The 22,703-nt window shown below is 32.8% G+C and overlaps 2 protein-coding genes across 6 annotated transcripts; one reads left to right on the top strand and one right to left on the bottom strand.

The window, feature by feature from the left end:
• Window positions 1–430: 430 nt before the first annotated feature.
• On the bottom strand, window positions 431–11,796 carry LOC111006198 (Protein kinase superfamily protein). Of its 5 annotated transcripts, none has more exons than XM_022277980.2 (22): window positions 11,356–11,795; window positions 8,834–8,898; window positions 8,269–8,714; window positions 7,409–7,663; window positions 6,625–6,749; window positions 6,464–6,508; window positions 6,210–6,291; window positions 5,907–5,975; window positions 5,535–5,705; window positions 5,373–5,438; window positions 4,783–4,851; window positions 4,530–4,673; window positions 4,300–4,373; window positions 3,843–4,046; window positions 3,309–3,400; window positions 3,146–3,222; window positions 1,398–1,523; window positions 1,276–1,318; window positions 1,153–1,187; window positions 945–1,006; window positions 801–852; window positions 431–689 (listed from the first exon to the last, which is right to left on the bottom strand). In XM_022277980.2, exons 3-22 carry the CDS (start codon window positions 8,434–8,436, stop codon window positions 660–662), a joined length of 1,989 nt encoding a protein of 662 aa, XP_022133672.1. In that variant the 5' UTR covers window positions 8,437–8,714; window positions 8,834–8,898; window positions 11,356–11,795; the 3' UTR covers window positions 431–659. The 5 variants fall into 5 exon arrangements, with proteins under 5 accessions (XP_022133672.1, XP_022133669.1, XP_022133671.1 ...); XM_022277977.2 differs by having other exon boundaries at window positions 1,153–1,199; window positions 11,356–11,794; XM_022277979.2 differs by lacking the exon at window positions 8,834–8,898 and having other exon boundaries at window positions 1,153–1,199; window positions 8,269–8,606; window positions 11,356–11,794.
• An 8,668-nt stretch (window positions 11,797–20,464) lies between these two features.
• Window positions 20,465–21,670, top strand: LOC111006464 (uncharacterized). Its single transcript, XM_022278418.2, has one exon. It carries the CDS (start codon window positions 20,526–20,528, stop codon window positions 21,453–21,455), a length of 930 nt encoding a protein of 309 aa, XP_022134110.1. The 5' UTR covers window positions 20,465–20,525; the 3' UTR covers window positions 21,456–21,670.
• The last annotated feature ends 1,033 nt before the right edge of the window (window positions 21,671–22,703 follow it).

Here is a 22,703-nt window from a genome sequence, read left to right on the forward strand (position 1 = left end):
AATTTAAACCTTTGACCTCGCTACTTTGCCTTTTAACTAGATACCAACCGTTCAATGTGCACACATATGGCTTGCAAGTCATTTTATTCTATGCAACTTTTTTACGAAGGTTTAGTTATTTAAAATACTTGATTAAAAAGAAAACTGATGTAGCTAATGGTTTGTTATTGTAGATCAATTATATATTTTGTCCTATATTTGAGATATAATTACGTAAAAACTTGCTTTGAAGCACATAATAAAACTTATGACATCAATAAACAAGAGTCATGGCTACTTATTTCAAATGCAATAAATGAATCTCTAAAATAGGTTTTCAAGTGTTTGGTAGTGGAAATGTTGAACTTTAACGCTATTGTTTTGCACGAGAATATGATTCAATATTCTGTGTATTAACTGTAGGCTTAGAAGCAAGTGTGAGAAAGCAAGAGAAAGAAACTGCAATATATTACACGATCAGCATTACAAGATACATAGGAAATACATTAAAGAACATCACAAAATTTTTGGTGTCTGCCTTTTGACATCACACTTATAGTACACTACAAATACAATAAAGATTTGGCCATATCATCATCATCCACTGAAATTTGCAGGCAGAGACAGCCTCACATGAATTGCTAAAGAATAATCCAGGAACCAAGGCCTCAGGATGAGAGCTACCCATTGCGCATCATGTGTCTTTCAAACTGTGAAAACCAAAGAGACAAAAAGACTGATCACTTGCATCACAAAGCGCACTATATTCGAGGCAATGAAACAAAATAAACTTGAGTTTCCAGTCAAGTATGATGCAAAACCTCGGCGTTTTTCAACTTCTGCTTCTCTAATTCCTCAGCAAGATTATCGATTCTGAAATTCGAAAAACAGATATAACATTAGTTCCATGAAAGTTTGGTTGGAAATAGAAAGGCAAGTTGAATTCATTGGACTTGAAGTAATACCTCTGTTGCAAATGAACGACCTGAGATTGTAACTCTCTTTCCCTAGAGGAAGCCGGAGGCATCTGGACATCATATAAACATAACTATTACTTTGAGGCCTAGAAATTGTCACGTTCAAAGCACAAATAGTTGCATTCATTTCTTTTCACTGGAAGTTGGTTGCGCTCAATTATGTACTAGTTAGCAGCTTTTAAATTCATCTACATACCTGCAGAGTTTCACTGGTGACTGTCTCTGATACATCTGGATTCTTGCCTGAGTCAGTCAACAAAGATATAGCAGAAGAAAAGGTGCCAAAAAGCCATTTATAAAATAAAAAATGGGGAAATACCAGTCATTTGTTCCAAATACTTGATCAATTTGACGATCTCTTCCTGTCAGCATTAATGGAGAAAAATAAGAAATTTATTTTGAAGCGTTGCCCTTGGAAATAAGAAGGTAATCAAAACAGACCCGTTGCAGGATGTTCTGCTGCAAAATGCATTGCATCGGTGGGAGGAGCAGAGCAGGTGTAAAGTTCAGGGACGTCGGACTTATCGTCCCTCCGCAGACTGGACTAAATGAGCCCGTCATAGGACCCTAAATACAAAAAGAGAATGGCAATGGTTACAAAGCCATTGCCTAAAAGGTAAATGTCTAAGTTCATTGGTTATTGAGAAGTCAAATGAACAAAATCCTATGTCATACCATATCCAAACTGGTGATGTAGGAAATCAAATGAAAACTAGTGATCAAAAGTCCACTTAAAAGCAATGGTATACATTTGACAGGAAAGTTTTTTACCAATCAAATGTACCAAGAGCCTCATAAAAAGTCGATAATGCAGAATAAAGTGCATGAAATTAACCAGCAAAGATGAACAAAAATGCATGCAAGGTATAAAATGGAAATAACCGGTAACAGATCCACAAGTACCACCACTTGTTCACTATAACATGTAAACTTAGAAAGAGCACATACTTCAATTTCTATGTAAAGAAACATTTCGTCACAAAATTTTGCTCAAATTGTTCAAAATAAGTCATATCCTAAGTTGCACCATACCTAAATTGATAAATTGGGACATGAGTTAAAATTAAAAATTGACATAATCAAAACTTCACTTGAAAACAAGGCTATGTTTGATGGGGAAACTTTCTACCAATAAAAAGTACCAAGAGCCTCAACTAGTCAATAATGTAGAAGGAAATGCAATATACTAAATCAGTTGCAAAAGCAAGCACGAACAGCATGCATTACGTGAAATTGAAATAACAGGAAACAAAATCAAGTATCAAAGTGGTTCACTGTAACAAATAAACTTGAACAGAAGATAATAAACCCCAATTTCTGTGTAGAGAGAAATATCTTAACGTCACAATATGATGTGATCTATGAAGTAGTCAATTCTAAATTTGAGTTATAGGTTAGTTAGCTGTTAGGTTCTGTTAGTTTGTTAAGTTTGTTTCGGCTAGCTCTAATCTGTCCGAGGTCCTCTTCCTATAAAAAGGAGGCCTACCTCCCTTGTTGAGGTTACTCAATAATATCATATTTTCTTATTATTGGTTTACGCCACAATATTTTCTCAAATTATTCAAAATAAAATGTTTCACAAATACAAAGGAATTTAACTAAAACTTGAGCAGCCTAGCATGTGCTCACGAGCATAATGAAAATTTGCAAAAGAAAGTTCATCTTTCTGAAAATGTTCAAACAGCCCATGAAAGAACAAAACTGAAACTCCTGACCTTTGAGTTTTTTTCTCCCTGACATGGTTACATAAACATAATAATGAGGATCAAACTTGATGGTATTTCAAGGATCACACTAGAAAAGGTAGCGTTGGCCAGGAAAAACAAACTGAGACAAAAGTTAGCATGCTTTCTATCATGGACCAATTTACTATAGATTTTTTTATTTTAATGAAAAACAAAACTTTCATTGAGAATAAAGGAAAGATTACAAGAGGGAAATATATATTTAAAAAAAAAGGAAAAAAAAAAGTCTAAAGGGCCAAGAAACAACCAAAACAAGAGAAAGAAAAAAGAAAAGAAACAAGACAAGCAAATTACATAAAGGGGCTCCAATTCAAAAGAATGTCAGATTTTGTGTATAAAGAACCTTTAAGTTGTTAATCTCTACGATACTTCCCTTCTAGACATGGTCAGAATCTGCAAGATGATTGAGTTGAGTACAGGATATCAAAATTGAATCAAAAATACCTTTGGACTGAGCTCTGCCGAAGTAACTTTAAATCGCCCCTTGCGTTGGACAACTGTTCCATCTGATGTATCATCGACTAAAAAAGATATGAAGGAATATTATTACCTTAAGTTGTAAATATGAAATAATTTAAAACCAGAGAGGAGATTCCTAAAGACATACCAGCTGAAATATTACTTGTATCTCTTTTCTGGCGATATAATAATGGACCACTGTAACTACGCTCAGCTGGAAGTTTTGACTGAAGATAGTCCCTTCATTGAAAATTGAAGAAAACGAGTCAAGGCCATACTTGCCTAAACCACATTGTGAACATCCAAAAAAGAAACATTAAATCAACCAAAAGAAGCTCATTCTCAAATTTAAATTTAAAAGCAACATCATGGACGGTGGCTGCCTTTCTTTCTGTTAAGAATATTGGCTGCTTTTTGCCTTTGGCCTTAATGGTGTTTGTAGTGTGAGGAGATGGCCAAGGATCCCTCGGACTTAAAATAAAGAAAATAAAATAATAAGTCAATTTCCTTCAAATAATCAGTTGAACAAAAAGGCTCACCCTCAAGTAACAAGCTTATTATCTATATAGTGGGTGAGGACAGATGAACGGTGGCTTCTCTGAAACTAACGAACCATGAACACAAAAACATAATGCGCAATTGCATACACAACACTATCAATATTAATCAGAATAAAGCATACCTATCACCATCTACAATAATCTTTTTAGGGGAAACTGCATTGTCAGAGATTAGTGAACCACTGAAGGACCTCTTATTCTCTGCCATGTAATGACGTGGTAAGGAACCACTTTGCCCTGAACTTTCACCCTCAGTTCTTCCATTTTCTCGATCCCCTGGCCTTACACTGTCTGTGCTTATATCTTCATAGATGTCAAAACAATCTCTGCATTGAATTATCAAAATGCACCATTACAACAAATAGAAATTGTTATTTCCGTTTCTCTTTAAAATATCAGATCAAAATTCACTAGTTTTTCCAAAATTGTAAAGTAAAATATGAATGCAACATAAAATGAAAAACTTACAAATTGTTCAGAGTACAAAATTAATTTCTTGACGTTTATTTAGTATAGATGTTCTAGGGAAATTTACATAATAACTAATAGACTATGGGGGTTAATAGAAAATAACCATACTTCAGTGCTTCGAGAGGTTTTATAGGGAAAGAAGCAAGGGAGCTCTCCAGATCATGAAGATCACTGAAACCATCCTAAAACAGACGGACAGGAAAAAGGATGTCAGAAAATGTTTGGTCTATAGTCAACAGACTATTTGAACTATTGATTCAAATAACAGATGCTAGTTTTTCCATGTCAACAATAAAAGATTTTAGTAAAGAAGGTTTTGAATTCATAGGCAGTAAAACCTCCTGACTAGCTGCAGCAGTTAGGTGATTCGGCTTTTCAAGGGATGAACCCTCTACTGGAAAGCTAAAATCATTATTCTTGTTTCTTTGCTTTGTTGTATGTACATCTAAATCTTCTATGTTTGACATATCATCATCTTGAATCTGCAGGAAACTCAATAGTCAGAATGTAAAAAGACTTCACTAACAATTCTGCTAAGAAATTGAGGCATAAATTTCCGTAAACACTAAATTAGGCAATATTAATACTTACAAGGGCAGCCTGATTCTTTAAATCCTCAAGATTGAAGTTCCAGGCACTAATTCCTCGAATATACTCTTGCTGTGCAGGATAACAGAATTTAGATAACAATAACGCAAAGCCAAGACAAAAGATACTAACTTTTTCTTTATTTTAAACAATATACAATTAACAAACTTGAAGTACATTCAGATCAAGCAATTGAGATGTACAAATAAACCGAGGAGTAGAAAACTAGTTGTTCCTGTTTGCCCTTACTTTTACATATTATTTGTCTCCAATCAATGGTCCGATAAGGTATCATTTCACAATTATTAAAACAACCAAGAATTATTTTGGATCGCTATGGGGTTCTCCATGACATGGGTCGTTTTCCTGAAAACTATTAGAAGCAATTTCTTGAAGAAGCCTTGAGTTATATTGATTTTCATGTGGTGTTTGCAATCATTTACTCGAGTCATATGCTTTTGTGTTGAGTACAACACACCTGAAATCTAGGGTCCAAAGCCAAAATGCCAATAGCACAAGCATGCATCTTAAACCATCATACAAAAATTATATAGCCTTCAACATCTCAGATGTTAAGTTTTTATAATTAGCACCTGTGACAAATGCTCCTTGTCCCCATACAAAGCCTTGTTCTGCCCTAGAAGATCAGCTTCTTTTGCCTGTAAAGGAAAAAGACAAACGATTGAACGAACTATCCATGTTTTCTAGAAAGTTGTCCAAGCTGGGAAAAGAAAGGCCTGAGATAAGCTTAAGACCTGTAGCTTCTTAAAACGTTCCCCTAATGGAGAAAGGCCATCCAGAATTGTTCGAGCAAGATAATCAACTGAACGGGCTTGTTTAAAAAATGGGTGCTTTAAGAGCTTCTCTGAACTTGGCCGTTTCTTAGGATCCTTCACTAGGCATGTAGCCACCATTTCTTTGAACGACTGAAGCCAAAATAAATAAATAAATAAATAAATAAATAAATATATATATATATATATATATATAATAAGAAATTTTTATTACAAAAAATGATATAAACAAGAGAGGGGAGAGAAAATAAAAGGAAGGCTCCTGAAATAACAAAACATAAACAAAATTATAAAAATCGGTGGGTATTTAAAGCTCCCTATGAGATCACATACCTTAGAGAACCTCTTATCTCTTTCATAGTCGAGACCAGGAGGAGCATTTTGTAATGTCATTAGCAAAACCTGTAATGCCAAAGAACCGAGTGACATACAAAAGTTGAACTTAGTCAACTACAGCGGTCATATACACCAGTAAGTTCACAATGCTTTCGTTTCCACAGAAAAAATTGATAATGCCAAAGTGCTGAGTAACATACGAAGGTTGAACTTAGACAAATACAGCAGTCATATACATCAGTAATTTCACAAGTTTTTACATGTTCACAGAAAAAACTGATAAGGACATTGAGAACATACTTTCATTGGTGGGTACTTTGAAAATGGAGCATGCCCATGAGCCAGTTCAAGTGCTGTTATTCCAAATGACCAGATGTCTGCCCTATTTCAGAAAGGAAGAAAAAGACACATAAAAGAAAGCGTATCACAGAAAAAACTTCTGGCTTAGCCTTACCCTTCTGCACGATACTAATAAAAAAAAAAAAGAAGAAGAAGAAATACTATAATATAAGTGACGAGATATCACATCACATGCAGATAAGCAACCTACTCACTTGAAGTCATATCCATGTAATTGCTGCATAACCTCAGGTGCCATCCTGAGGATTTCAAAAGAGGAAATGTCTCAGCATTACTTCCCTTCTTTTTAGTTACAGCTCTAAATCAACGAATAACAGAACAACCCCAAAATATCTAGTGAGGAATGGAAGGGTACCAGCAAGGAGTTCCAACAAATGTGTTTCTTGAGCGTTGCCTATCTCCAGTATCAAACATGCAGGCTGAGACTCCAAAATCAGCTAACTTGACCGTACCATTAGAATCAATTAAAATATTCCCAGCCTGCCAAAAAATAAGGCAAAATACAAATAACAAAAACAACAGAGTAAATAACTTTACCTAGAAAAGGGACAAATCACCTAACAACATTATGTCTTGAATTAATGTCTTGACATGCAGGAGAAGAAACTCCAATGCCACCCAATGGCCAAAGTACAAAATTGAGCTAGATTGTTCAGTATGTAGTCGTCCATTAACATTTAGTTCAATAGGAAACTCAAGAGACTTATGTGGGACTACCATCGTTGCTAGCAACTGCATGGAGGTGTAGTTCAATGCAAGGCATCAGTTATCTCAGGTGGGAAGTAGTTGAAAACTTGAATATTATTTTATCTCTAACACGAGAAGGTCTTTCACCTCTCATCTCCTTACTGGAGTTCATATGGATAAAGAATGAAATTAGCTATTCTCCAGGTAAAGCTCATAAGTTGAAAAAACTAAATTTAGAGACAAGGTTCTGCATTCTCCATAATAAAGATTTCTAGCCCTGTCAAACACATTACATGTTTTTTGAACAAATTATATTAAATGCTTGTGACCTTAGTTTCTAGGATGCTATTGTTATTTCTTTTACTAAATGTTGCATTGGTATCCAGCAGTGCTATTCAATTATTAACAATATGTTTGTCAAAATATGATAAGATCTTGGAGCTGTACTCAACCTTTACATCTCTATGAATGTGGCCATGAGCATGAAGATAAACAAGAGCTTTCAGAACCTCGCGCAACAAAGTAGCTATGACAGGCTCATCAAAACCTTCAGAATAAGTAGATTTCATAATATGAAGGCAAGATCCCCCAGACATGTAAGGCATCACAACCCAGAGGTGGTGGCCAGCTGTGAATGAACAATGTGCTCTTAATAAATTTGGATGATCAATCAAAGTCATTGTTTGAACTTCTCGTCGAATACCATCCTGAACAATTTCTTCCAACATTAGTTGTAAAAACACAATGCATAACAATTGTTTTTAGAAAAATTTTATCAGACTAGTTGCTTGTCTTAAAATGACTTTGTCAAATTTGCCAAATACTGCGCGGGTAAATCTAAAATATGCTCCTAATGTAAATAAAATATATATATATATATAAGAATTATGCTTGAGGATATTAGGAAAGAAAGGGGGAGAGAGAATATCCTCAAAGTGATATCCCTAATACAGCAAACTTAAAATTTTCTGGAATGTAAATTGAATGGTTAAATACATTAAATGCTAGGTCAGATAAAGAAACACATTAAACGGAAGGGAAAACAATAGCAGGCATAACAGAACAATCTGTGTAGAACAGAATAATCCAGTTCCCCCAAAATGATGACATTGCTTACTTGAGAAACGGTGACTCCACTTTATAAAAAAAAAAAACATTAAAGTTCGGATATATAAGAAATATAAATAACTTTTTGCTGAAAGATACAGTTAGGACTTATGAAACAAGGTAATCACATACAAAAGGTGAAAAAAGCTCCACAAGTGTTATTAAAATGAGAAAGAAAAAAAATCCCAGAGGTTGAACAACATACTAGGTCATTGTTGCACTTCTCCAAATCAAGAACCTTTATAGCGACAATCTCATTTAGTGGAATGCACAGTGCTTTGTACACAGTGGCACTGACGCCTTCACCAACTTCTTCATGTAAGTTATAATCCTTTGCATTCAATGGATATTTTTTTTCTGAAGGATTCTCCATAATTTTCCTTTTACATTACAGTAGTGAACCTTTTTTGCCCACCGATGTCCCAACTGATGTAAAATTAAATAGAATGTATTCTGAAGAAATAATCTTCAAATCAATGTAAGGCATCTTCCATTTCGATGGCATGTTTCTCAGAGCAGCAGGACACTGTAAATAATTCGTAACTGCATCAAGACAATTGGAAAATGAGTTCATCCGATGAACCCCAAAAAGTTGATATCAATATGCATGCCAACAACTGAACAAAGCTCCCAAGACCACTGAAAAAATTTCTGCACATATAAATATGATGAAGAACAAGGCATATTAGAGGCAAAAGGAACAAGTGTGGTAACAAACTCAAAAGGGGAAGAAATTTAGAAAATCTAACAAAGCTCCAACAAAGACTTACTTTTAGATTTTCACAACTGAAAATGAATGTAGACAAATCAAAAGTCACTTTACTTCATGAACTCTCTGAAACATGCAACAGTTTGGGTCAAAATATATGCACAAAATTCCAAATTTTCATGTCAAATTTGCCAAGATCGAAAATTATTTAACCAGCTACTTTTCTTAACTGTTTATTCTAGTAATTATCATTTCATGACTGATGTGAATTTAAAAGTATACATCATATATGTAGAAAATGATAGGAACTATATGACTGCAGAAGTACATTCAATAATTCCATCATAACAGCTTTCAAGAATAAGCAACTAATGCATGTATTTTAACACTTGTTAAACACCACACAGCCAAGCCCAGAGGCCATACAAGGTAATACAGGATGGTACATTAGCCACACCAAGAAACGTTGTTCAATATTGATAGAAACTATAAAATTAGAATGGATATTGTATAGAACAAAAAAATAGAGTGAAATAATTTAAGTAATCCAGGGACCTTTGATACCTCCCTCTTGAGCAAGCTCAATCCCAAACTACAAATTTCCAAACATCACCCCCTCTCGCACACTCCATTTATATAGTCATCTTCAGACTAACAAACTCCCTGATTATGACTAATATAACATTAATGAAAATCCTATCATTACTGAGCTCCCAAAACACACCTTGTCATCAAGATGTGCATCAAGTGTTGGTAATTGATTGGCACCATCTCCTCCCAAGTTCATGGTGATTTATGTGGAAGCATGCCAATCGACTATAATTTTTTTACCAGGGACTAGGGCAAATTGTATGAGGCTGAAAGGATGCTCTAGACCCAACATTCTCCCAAACTATGTCCCATTGCTGCACAATGGCAGCTTGCATAACATCATCTCAACCCTAAAATAATGCTGCCTTTCGACTCCTGCTGTCCTGCACAATAATATTTGGCTCCTTTCTGTCATCATCCTTAACCATTGAATATATACCATATCATCTACGATTAGTTGGCCACAATTGGCAACATCCAGCCCCCACATTGCGGTTATACTTGTATTGTTTTTTTTTTAACAAAAACGAATTTCATTAATGGATACACCAGTCAAAGGTTATAATAACAGCTCCCTTAGGGAGAATAAGGAAAAATAAAAACCCCACAGACCTTCCTAACAACATTATACTTGTAATTAGCCTCTTTCCTTCTCTCCTACATTTAAGATTTCTATTATAAAGATTCGCCAACTTGCTGAAGTTGTTCATTCACGACTATTCCAGCCGAATTTGCTACACCAAACTCCAACTACTTCCATCCCACCTGTAAACCACTTCCAGTTCCAACCTTCCTTGTGTGCTTGCTTGCTTAGGAAGATTCTCCAACTTCAGCAAGTTGTACATTTGCTGCCACTCCTGCCAAATTCACTACACTGAACTCCAATGGCTTCCATCTGACCTGGAAAGTGGAACGATCAACCTAGTCCCAACCTTAGTTATATTAGTATTGCTATGCTATTTCCCTGCGTCTTACTGAAAGCTAGAACTCCAACCCTAATTACAGCATTGACCATCAATCATAGAGCCCAACTGTGATTTTTCTCTTACATTGTAAAACCCAGAGACTCGTACCCAAAATTTCCTATCCCTAGGCATTTTGGTATTACTACCAATCTACCATTATATCCTTTACCTCTACTGCAATCCAACCGAACCCCAAGTATGTTGCCATCCCACACTACCCACAGAAGAAGTATGGACACATGCATGTATCTTTCCTTAGGTAGGTTGGTATGTCCTGATCGTCTTCTGATACAGTCCTCAATGCTTCTTCTTAAATATCCGTTGGCTTACTACCCTATCCCTCTATTCTGTATTCTTAATTGTTAATTGAAGGTGTGATTCCTATAACTGGGAAAAAAAAAATAATAAGGGGAGGGAAAGGGGTGTAAAAACCCTTGATCCTTTACGGATATCAAATGATAGAGGCTAGGAGCACGCTTATGCATGACCTGACTCTTCTAACACGCTCTCCTAAGAGCTTGCTACAGGAAGGATGCTAATCTACAGAACAAGCTATGTTTACTTATTGTGGCTCTAGCCCCCAACCCAACATAGCTTTTCAAACAAAATTTCTCAAACACTGGATTCGTGACTACCCATTCATCACCTCACTAACAAGGAAATACGTCCTGTCAGCAGAACGACAAATAAATGAATAACCTTTCGATAAAAAGACCATAGTGTTCCAACTTTCAAATCTTCAAACTAAAATCTACAGCAAACACTGACAAAAATCTCCAATTCCCAAATCCAGACACCACATTCAATTGGCGCAAACAAACGAATTCCAACTTCAACTCGTAACTAACAAAATTCTAACTTCACGATGCACAATTAACACTCCACATCAGCAATCGCTTAAATCCTTTTAGTTTAAAGTAAAAACAAATGCATATCAGATAAGAGAAGCAGCTGAAACGAACAAAAACAAAGTCGACATCAGATTGGAACAAACAGAACAGAATTGCAATCAGATAGGAGAGAATACCACAGAAATTGACTTCCCGCAATTGTCAAACGCAGCTAGGGTTAGACGAGTGAAGCTAACAACAAACTCCGGCGAAAACAAAAGCGGAAAAAGCAGCAGAGAAGTGCATCGAAGTGGATTTCAGTTTGCAGTCCAAGTAGAAACAGACGATGAAGGTCCAGATTTGGGCTCTCCAGTGACTGAATTTCACCTTCTTTTTTTCCTATTTTCCTTTTTTCTTTTTTTCTCTGCATCCAACTACTAATTATTGAGCCTGAGTTCCCGTGATCGAATCTCTCGCCGTCGCCGCTAATAAAAATATCAAAGAGAAACAAAAAAAAAATACAATATAAATTAAAAATGACAATTAATAATCAAATATATTTTCTGGAATTTAATTACAATCCCAGAAAATATGAATGGAGACGCATTAGATGCAAATGAAATGGTCTTTTAAGAGGAAAAGTTTTTAAAATGAAAAATGAAAATAAAAAATAGTTATGGTTATAAGATCGTGCAGGTGGAGCTGGGTAGGTGGGGCCCGCCCCAGAGGCGAAGGGCTTCTCAGTTCAGCGGTTGAAAACATCGGCCGCACTGGATTTAGATCGGCGATTTTTTCAGTTTCAGTTTAGTTTATGCCATTTGCCAACTTGCAAATTTATAGATAAAACGTGTTCACAAAATCGGATGACTTGTAAAGGGATTTTTGTTTATTTTTAAATGATTTCAAATTTAGTGTGAGTTTATCATTATTGACAAAATTAAGGGGTCAATTGTTCACCACCAAAATTAGTCTAAGAGATTATTTAGAATTATTTTGATAGTTATTCATTTTTAGGAATTTTTTTTTCCAAAAATCTACTTAGATTGAGCGGTAAAATGTAGTCCTCGAGATCATTTATAGAATGGGGACGTGGCAATTTGATGAAAGCTTAAGTTTTTAGTTGGAATGACGCTATTAATAATTTTCTTCCTATTATTTTTTTATATATGATTGAGAATGATGGAGATTGAAGACTAATGCCAAGAATGAGATTGCTTTCGTGTGATTTGGGAGTGCAATATATGATTTCAAATCAAAGTTCTCTAAGAGATAATGGAAAAGTTTATAGCGATTTATAAGTTGAGTTTTAGGGGGTAGGAGGAATAGATCCATTTTTTGAGACGATTGCATCAATCAAGTTAGGAGAAAGGATGTGTGGATTGAGTGCAAGAAGTCAACATGGAAAACATTTTGACCTTGTAGTTGACTAGTAGATTTAACTATTTATATTATGTTACAAAAAAAACGTAGAAACATCTTCATTCATTATATCATGTGAAATAATCTAAAAATATAGACACTTCAATCTGCTTCTCTCTCGTCGTAGGATAGGAGTTGGAGTTATTGTTGTAAATTTAAATAAATAGAAATAATACTCACCTTCCTCAAGAAAACTCTTCCAACGTTAGAGAAATTGTCGAATACTCTTATTGACGAATGCAACAACTATACATTTCCATGGATAAAGAAATCAAAATTAGTTTTATCGATACAAAGAGCCTTGTCCTGATGCTCGATGTTTTTGTTTTAGAAAGTACTCAAGGACCAATATTCTCAAATAATATCTCAAGCTATGAGTACTCGTTTGGTTTTTCCTTCATTTTAACTACGTACCTAATTATACTCACTTTGCCCACTTTGTTAAAAACATCTTTACTATCGATCTAAAAGCAATATCAAACTTACCAATTTTTCCTAACTTCCTATGGTCATAGCTAGCTAGACATGATACTACAGAGAAGAGAATGATGTATTATATTGATGTGAAAAATCATCCATGAACTTCATTGATGAATTCAGCCCAAGAAAGTATTAATACAGCCACTCCCTTACAAGGCCTATTTCAGCCCAAAAAAAAGGTATATCCCAAGTAATTTGCTTTGGCATCAGGAGGAAGCTTTATTAAGTTGGTTGAGTTTTTTCATGGTTGACAGAAAATATTGAAAAAATGAGATATAGGAGAATGACATATGAAGAAGACAGCCAGGGCTGAGAATATGTGGCTTTTCTGAGAAGTTATGGCCCTTTTTTCTCTTTTTGTTTTCTTTTCTTTTAGTTTCCATGTGGTTTCTTGCTCTTTATGGAGGATTGTTTTTCTCTGTTGAAGACCTTGGAGTAGGGTAGGGATTCCCTTATTTAATAGTGGACGTATAGGATTAGGGTCCCGAGATGGGAAAATGTTACGAGCTTTGTGTGATTGTTATATGTTTTGGCCTAGTTTATGAGGTATATGTGTAGTTTATTTATATGTTTTAGTTGCATTGTTGACTTTTTTGTTAGTGTTTGATCTCTAGAACTTTTTCAAACCGGTCTCCTTATTCTTTTGTGTGTCTTGATCCATCTTTACAATATACTTGACCTTTAGCGTGAAAAAAAAAATCTTAGGAGAACAACCCTAATAAAAAAAATCTTAGGAGAGCAACCCTAATAAATAGTTAGAAATTTAATAAATACAAATTATTCAACTTTATATTTATGTTTATTATCTACTATGGACTTAAATTGGTATAATTTTATTTTTGAATTACACCTTATGATATCGCGTCATGTATTCAATACCATATGTGAGTTCATTTAATTTTTCAGATAAAGATCCTCAATGATGGGTGCAAAGTAGATTTTAACGGTTAAAAAGTTATTAACTATCAAATCACGATTTAATTATTCAATTTTACAAAACTTAATAAGGATCACCTAGTTGAAAAATAATGTTGTATAAAAACCAAATGATATGTATATTTATTTTTGTTGCTGCTTCTTTCATAAATTAAAACTTTTGTTAGCATGAAACTTTTACATGTGTATTATATTAATAATCAAAGATTTAGGTAAAAACTAGTATTGCTTAGGGGTGATTGGCATAAAAAAAAAATCAAAGATTTAGAATTTCCTTCCCCATCTATTATTTTTCAAGGAAAAAGAACTCAAAAACTTATATTCAAATCCAAATGTTCTAAATTATATAGAAACAAGAAAGAAAAATTAGGTGCGGAATTTTGATGTTGATCTCATTATCATTAGACAAGCCATTTAGCTCATCAATCAAAGTCATACTTATTCTGAGGAGAGACGTTCATTATCTGTTGACATGTTTGGTAACGTTTTCATTTTTGTTTCTTCTATTTTCACAAGGAAAAATATAATTAAATATCCCACAACCCAACAACTCATACATTCAAGAATGATAAAGCAACATTTTTTTATGTTGGAAAAGACTAGAGACATGCATAAACAAAAAACTTATTTTTGTTGTTTCTAAAATTTTTATACAAATTTTGACAAGGTCTCTAAAAATTGAAAAACAAGAAATATAAATAGTTGTTAAATGATTAAATTTGTAGATAAATTTGAAAACAATAAACAAGAACGAGGAACGTTATCAAATATGTCCTAATATTTATGTTTATTGTTTCTCATTTCTCATTTCTAGGTTTTGAGAAACATAAGCTACGGTAATGGTTCCTATTTCTCATTTCTCATTTTAAGAAACGTTTTTCTAACTTGTGTAAAAATTTCAAAAACAACAAAATGAAATTTGTTATTTCTTGTCTCGTTTCTTATTTTTTCCAAACACATAAATAAAAATATTATTTTATTATCTTTAACTTATAAAATGTGTAATAAATATTAAAAATAAATATAAGATAAATTTTTTAAATATTTAATTTTCATATTAAAAATTTTAGTTTTTAAATTTAAAACTTTAGAGAATAGGTAGGATGTTTCTATTTTTTTTAAATAAAATAAATAATAAACAAGAAATAATTACTCATTGCATCTCTTTTTTTATTTATTAAAAAAAACAAGAACAAAAAAAATGTTACCACACGGGCTAGGTCTTTTTCTCCCTCTATTTAATTTTTTTTCTTTTTTTTCTGAGGTGTTATATATAACTTTCTAGAATGCGTGTGTTTGCGATTGTTTGGTGATGATCTAAATTTTCTACCCATTTTTTCTATTGTAAACAATAAATTATAATGAAAGAGGTAGCGATTGTTGCTTGTTTTATATGATAATGACTTCATAATAATTGTAGGGAAATTTCATCAAAATTTTCTTTAATTAGGATGTGTTCGTGGGAAGCTTTTGTTAGAAGTTTTTTTTAATGGAAAAATATCAAAATTAACTATATATTATAAAAGCGAATTTTGGATCCTTTTTAGAATAATGTTTTTAAATACAAGAACAATGGAGTGTTTTTCAAAGGACTTTAAAATACAATATTTTTAAAATTTCTAAAATAATCTTCAAATATATAACCAAACTCCATGAAAAATAAGCCTGTAAGTAAAAGCTTTAAAAGCTTGCAAAGATCTAAAATTATTTATCTGCTCAATTTAGGTGATGAACATTAATTCACATCACATCATGATAAAACCAAACTCTAAACTCCCAAACAACAAGTTTGGAGACTTAATAAATAAGTTTTTTTACAATAATATTTTTATTAAGGAATTGAGAATCTCGATTCTAAACTAATTCTAAAGTAGAATCGTTAAGGCACGTATCTCCGATCTAAAAATTGTAAGTTTGAACTTTCATCTTTATATGACCTGTTAAAAGCTACGTTGGTGTTTGATGGATTAAATTTGAGTCGGCCATATATTTTAGGTTATTAAATTTTTTAAATACAACTATGGTTATACCAGGGTTGGGTTCACAAAATAAAGTAAGAGAAAGAGCTTCTTTAACTTTTTTTTTTTTTTTGGGCTATGAGAAATGAAGGGCGACCAAGCTAATTAAACTCATAGCATTAATGAATGATTGAGGGCAAAATGACCATTTTGCCCTAGAAACATAAAGGAGTAAAAAAATTCTACTAGTCCCTCTAAATACTTTTTATTATCGTCCAAATATAACCTATTTGCATTATCTTTGTGGCATGCACAAATTACTTTTTACTCACAATTATTTTTAGGGATCTAAATGATTAGAAATGCGATCAAGTCAGTTATTAGCTAGTGAAGCTGAAGATCCATATATATAAGTGAGAGACAACATCTTTATTATTATGAGACTCTTTTTGTGAAACAAAGAATAAAGTCACGAAGACTTATGTCCAAAATAAATAATATCATATGTTTATGAAAATGTGGAGGGTCATTGTCCCAACATAGATATTTAAAATTATTCTCTTTGATCAGTCTTTTACTCCCTATTTTTCCAACAATTATAATTTTTATTTATTTCTATGATTAAAGAACAATAATATGAGAAGTCTCGTCGGTCTTAATAATCAAATCCTTAATTTATTTATTTTTTCGGTATAGAATTCTTTTTTACTGTATAGAGTTGAAATCTCAAGCGAAGTCCTAATGAATTATTTAAATGATTTGATTAGCTCATGACATATCAGAAGCTTCCTTTCTATCAAAATCAACATTATCCACCAATGGCAAAGAAAGGCCACAAAAAAAAAAAAAATTAAGTAAATCATGGTGGTAGGTGAAAATAGGAAATTAAACAAAAATCACACAGTTGATTACTAATTAAAAATTTTACTCAACATAATGATTAAATTATACCCCTTCGCTTGAACGAGTAATCGTAAAAGTAGGGAAGGAAACTCTGCCTTCTTTGTGGTCTTGTGACCATTTACATTATTATCCACCTTTTAAGAGAAAGGTCTCCGAGTCCACCTAGCGAACTTCTCGTTTCTTTTTTTTTCTTTCAAGTTTTATTAAGAAATCTAGACATTTGACAAGTATTTATATTTCTTGTTTCTCATCTTTTAGAAACGATTTTGGAAACAATGAAAATAAATTCCTTGTTTCTTGTTACCATTTCTAATCTATTGGAAGCTATTTACCAAATGTCACGTGTCAACAATTTAAAGATGTTTCTACTTGAACAATTGGGATTATGACAAGTTCCTTTAGCTTGAAGGTGCAACACCAAGCCGAGCTATCGTAACTTAACAAAGGTACAAGCCAACTTATTTTATTTTGTCCACAAGAATGTAGATACCATGTTATTCCGATAGCACACCGTATTTCATGGACAGTTAGATGGCAGTTATGTTGCTGTCGAGGGTCTTGTCGGAGTTCATCCCTATAAATAGAGATGCATGCTCTTTATACAAGATACGTAAATTCATATATTGACTGACTTACTCGTTGGAGTGCTAACCTTATCTTGCATGTTCCTCATGAAAAGAGGAGGGATCGTCACAACTATTTCGATCTATTTGGATTTTGAACTTAGTCAATTTTCGGATCAAAATTAATCTATTCCAAAATAGAAACAAAAACATATGTTTGTCATTAATCCTTAATGCATTTCTCCAAAACAGAAACAAAATCATATATTTGTCATTAGTCCCTAATGCATTTCTTCATCGACTTCGACAATGAGGCTGTGGCGTGTTCTACCTTTATTAAAGGCTTAAACAACGCACAATGACTGATTTTGTTGCTTAAGTTTTATTTATATTTGTTATTCAAAAATGAAAGAAATAAAAGACCTTCAAGGGGGAGTCCAAAGCATTACCTACTTTTTCCGTTGGATAATTACAAATATTACCTGCTTATTCTGTAAATACCAAATCTATCCATTTCGTTAATATTAACTATAATAAAGAGTATAATTTATAAATTTATAAGTCATAAAAGTATTTAAAATTTTAAATACGTGGAAAAGGAACATACCTCAAAGTATTTATTCATTTTTTAGGAGTTGGAGGTTCAATCTTTCATCTCCACGTTTGTTCGATGAAAAAAACATCCTTGGTTATAAATGTTTTGATTTTTAATATTTTTTTCATGGCAAGTAAATCTATATACTCAATATAAAAAGAATAAAAAATACAACGAGTGAATCTTTAATATTACAAGTATTATTACAATCAAGTCATACATTATAAGACATGTAAAAATACATCATATAAGGAAGATTTCTTTTCTTTTCTTTTTTTTTTACAAAGAAAAAGGAAGATTTATAATTATATTATATATTTTTAGTATTCCTTATGAATAATAAATAAATAATTTTATATTAATTAATGTTAGTGAGCATAATATTGACTCTTACGTATTCCCAAAAACAGTTACCTTAGATTATGGGTCAACTTTATTTTCCAAGCATACGTTTTTTTTTTCTTTTTATTATTTTTTTTCTCTCTTTTCCCCCTTCATTTATGAATATTTTCTATTCTTTTTTCTAAGGAAGATATTTTTTATTCCAAAGTCTACTATTCTTTGCCTTCTAGAAACCAAAATCACACCCTAATGCTAAGCCACATTCATTAGTTCCTAGGTTTGCCCACTATCTTTGAAAAGAAATTCAGCTAAATATATATACTTTTGTTATTGATATTTGTATTACTTTGCAATTTTATTTACACTAATTTTTTTAAAAATAAAAGTCTTAGGAGCGGTGACATAAATTTACTAATAAAATGAATAACGTGATATTTAAATATAGTATAGTAATTGAGTTACAAATACTTTATATTTTTCTCGGGATTTAAACTTCTAACTAATTTTAACTAGTAGATTATTGATGCCTTAATTAGTTACACTATACTATTGTTAGTCAAAATATTTGGTATTCAAGTTAATTAAAATATACTAGATTAGACATACACATTCTTAAAATCTCATACTTAGCCCACTTTATATAATCTCATATGCAATAATTAGCCAACTTGAACCTAAGACATTTATCCCCGATTAAAATATCGTGAGTGACATCACTTGTCTTATCTTGAAGGGTGCAATCCCTCCACTCATTTTCTCCAGTCAAGAGGCTGTGAGTTCGATCCCTATCCTCACGACTCAAAAAACATAAAAACAAAATACTACTTTATTAATTTTACTCATTTAATTGAAAAAGAAAGTTTATATGGATTTGATTGGAAAAAAAAGTTTATGTGGAAACAACAAATTTTAAAATTGTATCTTTCTTGGTTAAAAAAAAAAAAACTTATTTAAAATTTCCGCCATAGTCATGAGATACATGAGAGATAAAAAAGAAGTTTGATCCATTTTAAGTGTTGTAAAATGAAAGGATAATATGTATTAAAAAGAAATAGAAAAATGAAGGACAATATAGAAATAATAATGCAACAAATGAAGGGCAAAATTAGAATTAAAAATTTCTCCTTATATATAGTATGGATTATTAATATATTGGACTTTTAATCCATCCAAACTTCTTTTTCAATCGATTATTTTCAATATTTAATAAAAAAATCTATTATTTTCAATTTGATAATAATTAATGATATTTTACTACTTTTAATCCATCGAGACTTTTTTTTCTTTGAAAACTAATAATCCCACTTTCATACGAAGTTTCTTGCGTTTATTGTACCATCAAAGGAAGAAATTTACTTTTTAAGTTATATTTAAATTATTGTAAACTTGGTTTTTTTTAACTTATTTCAAGATAGATTTAGCTAAGATTTCAAAATTATGGAGTCATGAAGGAAGACTAATTGTGTTACTAATAAAGTATAAAGTTTACTTGCTAAAAAACAATTTTTTTTTATGTAGAGAAAATATTATAAAATCGTATTGTTGCACCATGTTTTCAATTGGATATATTTATGATTTCACCTGTATTTATAAAATAATAATGTGCTTCAATAATAATGGAATATCATTCAATAATTATTGAAAACAAAATATTGAATAGAATTTAATCATTATCGAAAATTATTAAATGATTATTGCTATTTCTTTGGAAGTTGTTATAACTAAATATCCATGTATAATTTTGGCTATTAAAAAGAAAAAGTTAACATGTTTATATGAAATTTTTTATTATTAATAATTAGAATGGAACATCATTAAAAAAATAAAAATAAAGATATTGTTTAATCGCTTATTATAGCCAACAAAAAGTTTCAAAATATAAAAATAAAAATGTTTAAATTATGAGTTAAATAATGTATTTAAGAGATAATAAAATTATAATTAAACTTTTTTTTTACGATGTGGTTTTAAACCTTATTTGCACAGGAGTCATATAGGTGTTTATTTATTTTTCTTGAGGCAAGTCATATAGGTGTTTATTAATTACTAGTGAAAATTAAAATTTGATATTAATTTTAGTGTTAATTTTTACCCGACTCTTCTTTAATGTTCTTCTCTCTCTGCAACAACCTCCCCTTTATAAATATGAAAAGGCCGCTTTAACTTCTTCAATGGCGGCCATGGAAGCAGAAGAGACAGAGGAAGAAGGATCGCCTCAATTTTGGAAGGAACTAACTTCTCCTCCAACTATGGAAGACGACGGTGCTTTGGATTTCTGTCCAAGCTTCAACAGCTATTCTATCGACGGACTTGCAAATACTGCTGCGAGAGTTACCAGGGAGTTTGAAGGAATGGGCGGCGGTGAAGAGGATGAATTCGAATTTGTTTCGTTTCAGAAGACTGGAGAACAAATGGTTTTCGACTGTCCGATTGGTTCTGTTTTTCCTATCTTCAATTACGACCTATTGGAGAAGAGTGATGGAGCAGAGGTGTATGATTTTAACCACGGAAATGCTCCGACTGTAAGGATTTCTCTGGAGAAGCTTATAATTGATGATCGTGATAGGGAACGTGACCGCGATCGTGATCCTCCGTCGTCGTCGTCGTCTGATGCCGACGAATTGGACGGAATTCCACCGGGAACATACTGCGTTTGGACGCCTAAGCCAGAGCAAGAGGCGGAGCGAGGAAAATGCAAGAAGAGCAAGTCCACTGGATCAGGATCCTCGTCTTCAAGACGGTGGAGGCTCCGAAATTTGCTTCCACGAAGCAACAGCGAAGGCGGAAAGAATCTGTTCGTCTTCTTAACACCGTCTTCGAAGGCGGCGGAATCGACGAGGAAGAAAGAAGAGAAATCAAAGAAATTAGGCGAAGGCGTCAAGGGAAAGAAGAGCTGTTCAGAGGCCAACGTCGTCACCGGAAAATCAAAGGTCAAAGGAGGCTCCGTCGAGAAGCCATCATCGGCGCACGAATTATTTTACATGAGGAACAGAATGTTGAAGGAAGGAGATAGGAGACGATCCTACCTTCCCTACCGGCAAGAACTCGTCGGATTCTGGGCCAATCTAAACAGCGCGAGCAAAGCGTTCCCTCCATTCTAGGGCTTCTCATCAGGTTCTACTAAATTGGATTGCTTAGAGTAATTATTTTGTTAATTTTGATAATCGTAGTTATTAACATACATCCAAGATTTTTTATCTTTAAACACAGAACCGATTGGTTTGTTTGGCTGTATATATAAATATATGATTATATATTTATATAGTTGATGTTTCATGTTTGTTTGAGATATATAACATAATCTGTGATTTCGTAACCCTTCCATAGTTCCATTAATGCTCTTTTTGTTAATAAGGCCAGACTGGTAGAGATCTATACAATTTATTTAATCCCTCACCAAATTTCAGTTTCTGTTCACCAAGTGGCATCTCTCGACTTTCTGATTCATTTTTAGTAGTAGTATTCGGTAGAGAATCAAGAAGTGTTAAGTACTACAAGGCAGAAGAAAACAGTCTGATGATGGATGAGTTGACCAAAATATGATTAGTTTAATTAAGCAGTTCTAGAAGTAGTGTTTTCATTTTAAAAGACCCGACTGGTTGATGGTGGGTAAAGTAAGTGCTTGGTTTATAGAGTTATGAGGAATATATTTAAAGCGAACAATATCATATCATTATAGAAATACTTAAAGTAATTGGAATCCGGATTCCATTGTCGTGTAAGGGGAGCAAGGAAGCCTGAGGCTGAGTTGAAAGAAATGGAAATTTGGATGATGATGGAAGGTGGGATGTGCAGCAAAAGTGAGATTAGGAAATTGGGAAAGAAGGTGGGGGTGGGGTTGGGGTTGGGGGAGAGGACATGCAATGCAAGTGGGGTTGATTTGATTTGATGCCACAATCTTCTCCAACGCTACACCTGATATCTCTTTTTGGATTCAGAATTAAGAAAGCCCACATTATCCACAAAATCAAGTACCAGCTGTACACTTCTTTTTCTTTTTCTTCCTCTTCCTCTTCTTTTTCTCTTTTCTTTTTAAGCCTCTTCTCAAAAAGTTGTCTCATTCTTATTTTATTGTTTAGGTTCAGATCCTATTTTATAACTCATGGACCTTTGTAATTATACCATTTTAGTTTGTAAACTTTGCAGACAAAAATTATTTTAAGCAAATTATTTGTTCATTGACTTTTTAACTATTTTGCAGAGGAAAAAATATTATAGAAATTTTTTTAAACATGAGAGTGTCTTGCATATATCACACCCCAATAATTTTAACCATCTCATTTATCTGCCAAATATTTGAATGGATGGTTTTATTAGACCAATTTATATGCTAAATTTCACGATAGAAC

This window comes from Momordica charantia, assembly GCF_013281855.1.
Source record: "Momordica charantia cultivar OHB3-1 chromosome 4 unlocalized genomic scaffold, Mcharantia_2.0 BLBB01000004.1, whole genome shotgun sequence".
NCBI classification, from domain to species: Eukaryota; Viridiplantae; Streptophyta; class Magnoliopsida; order Cucurbitales; family Cucurbitaceae; genus Momordica; species Momordica charantia.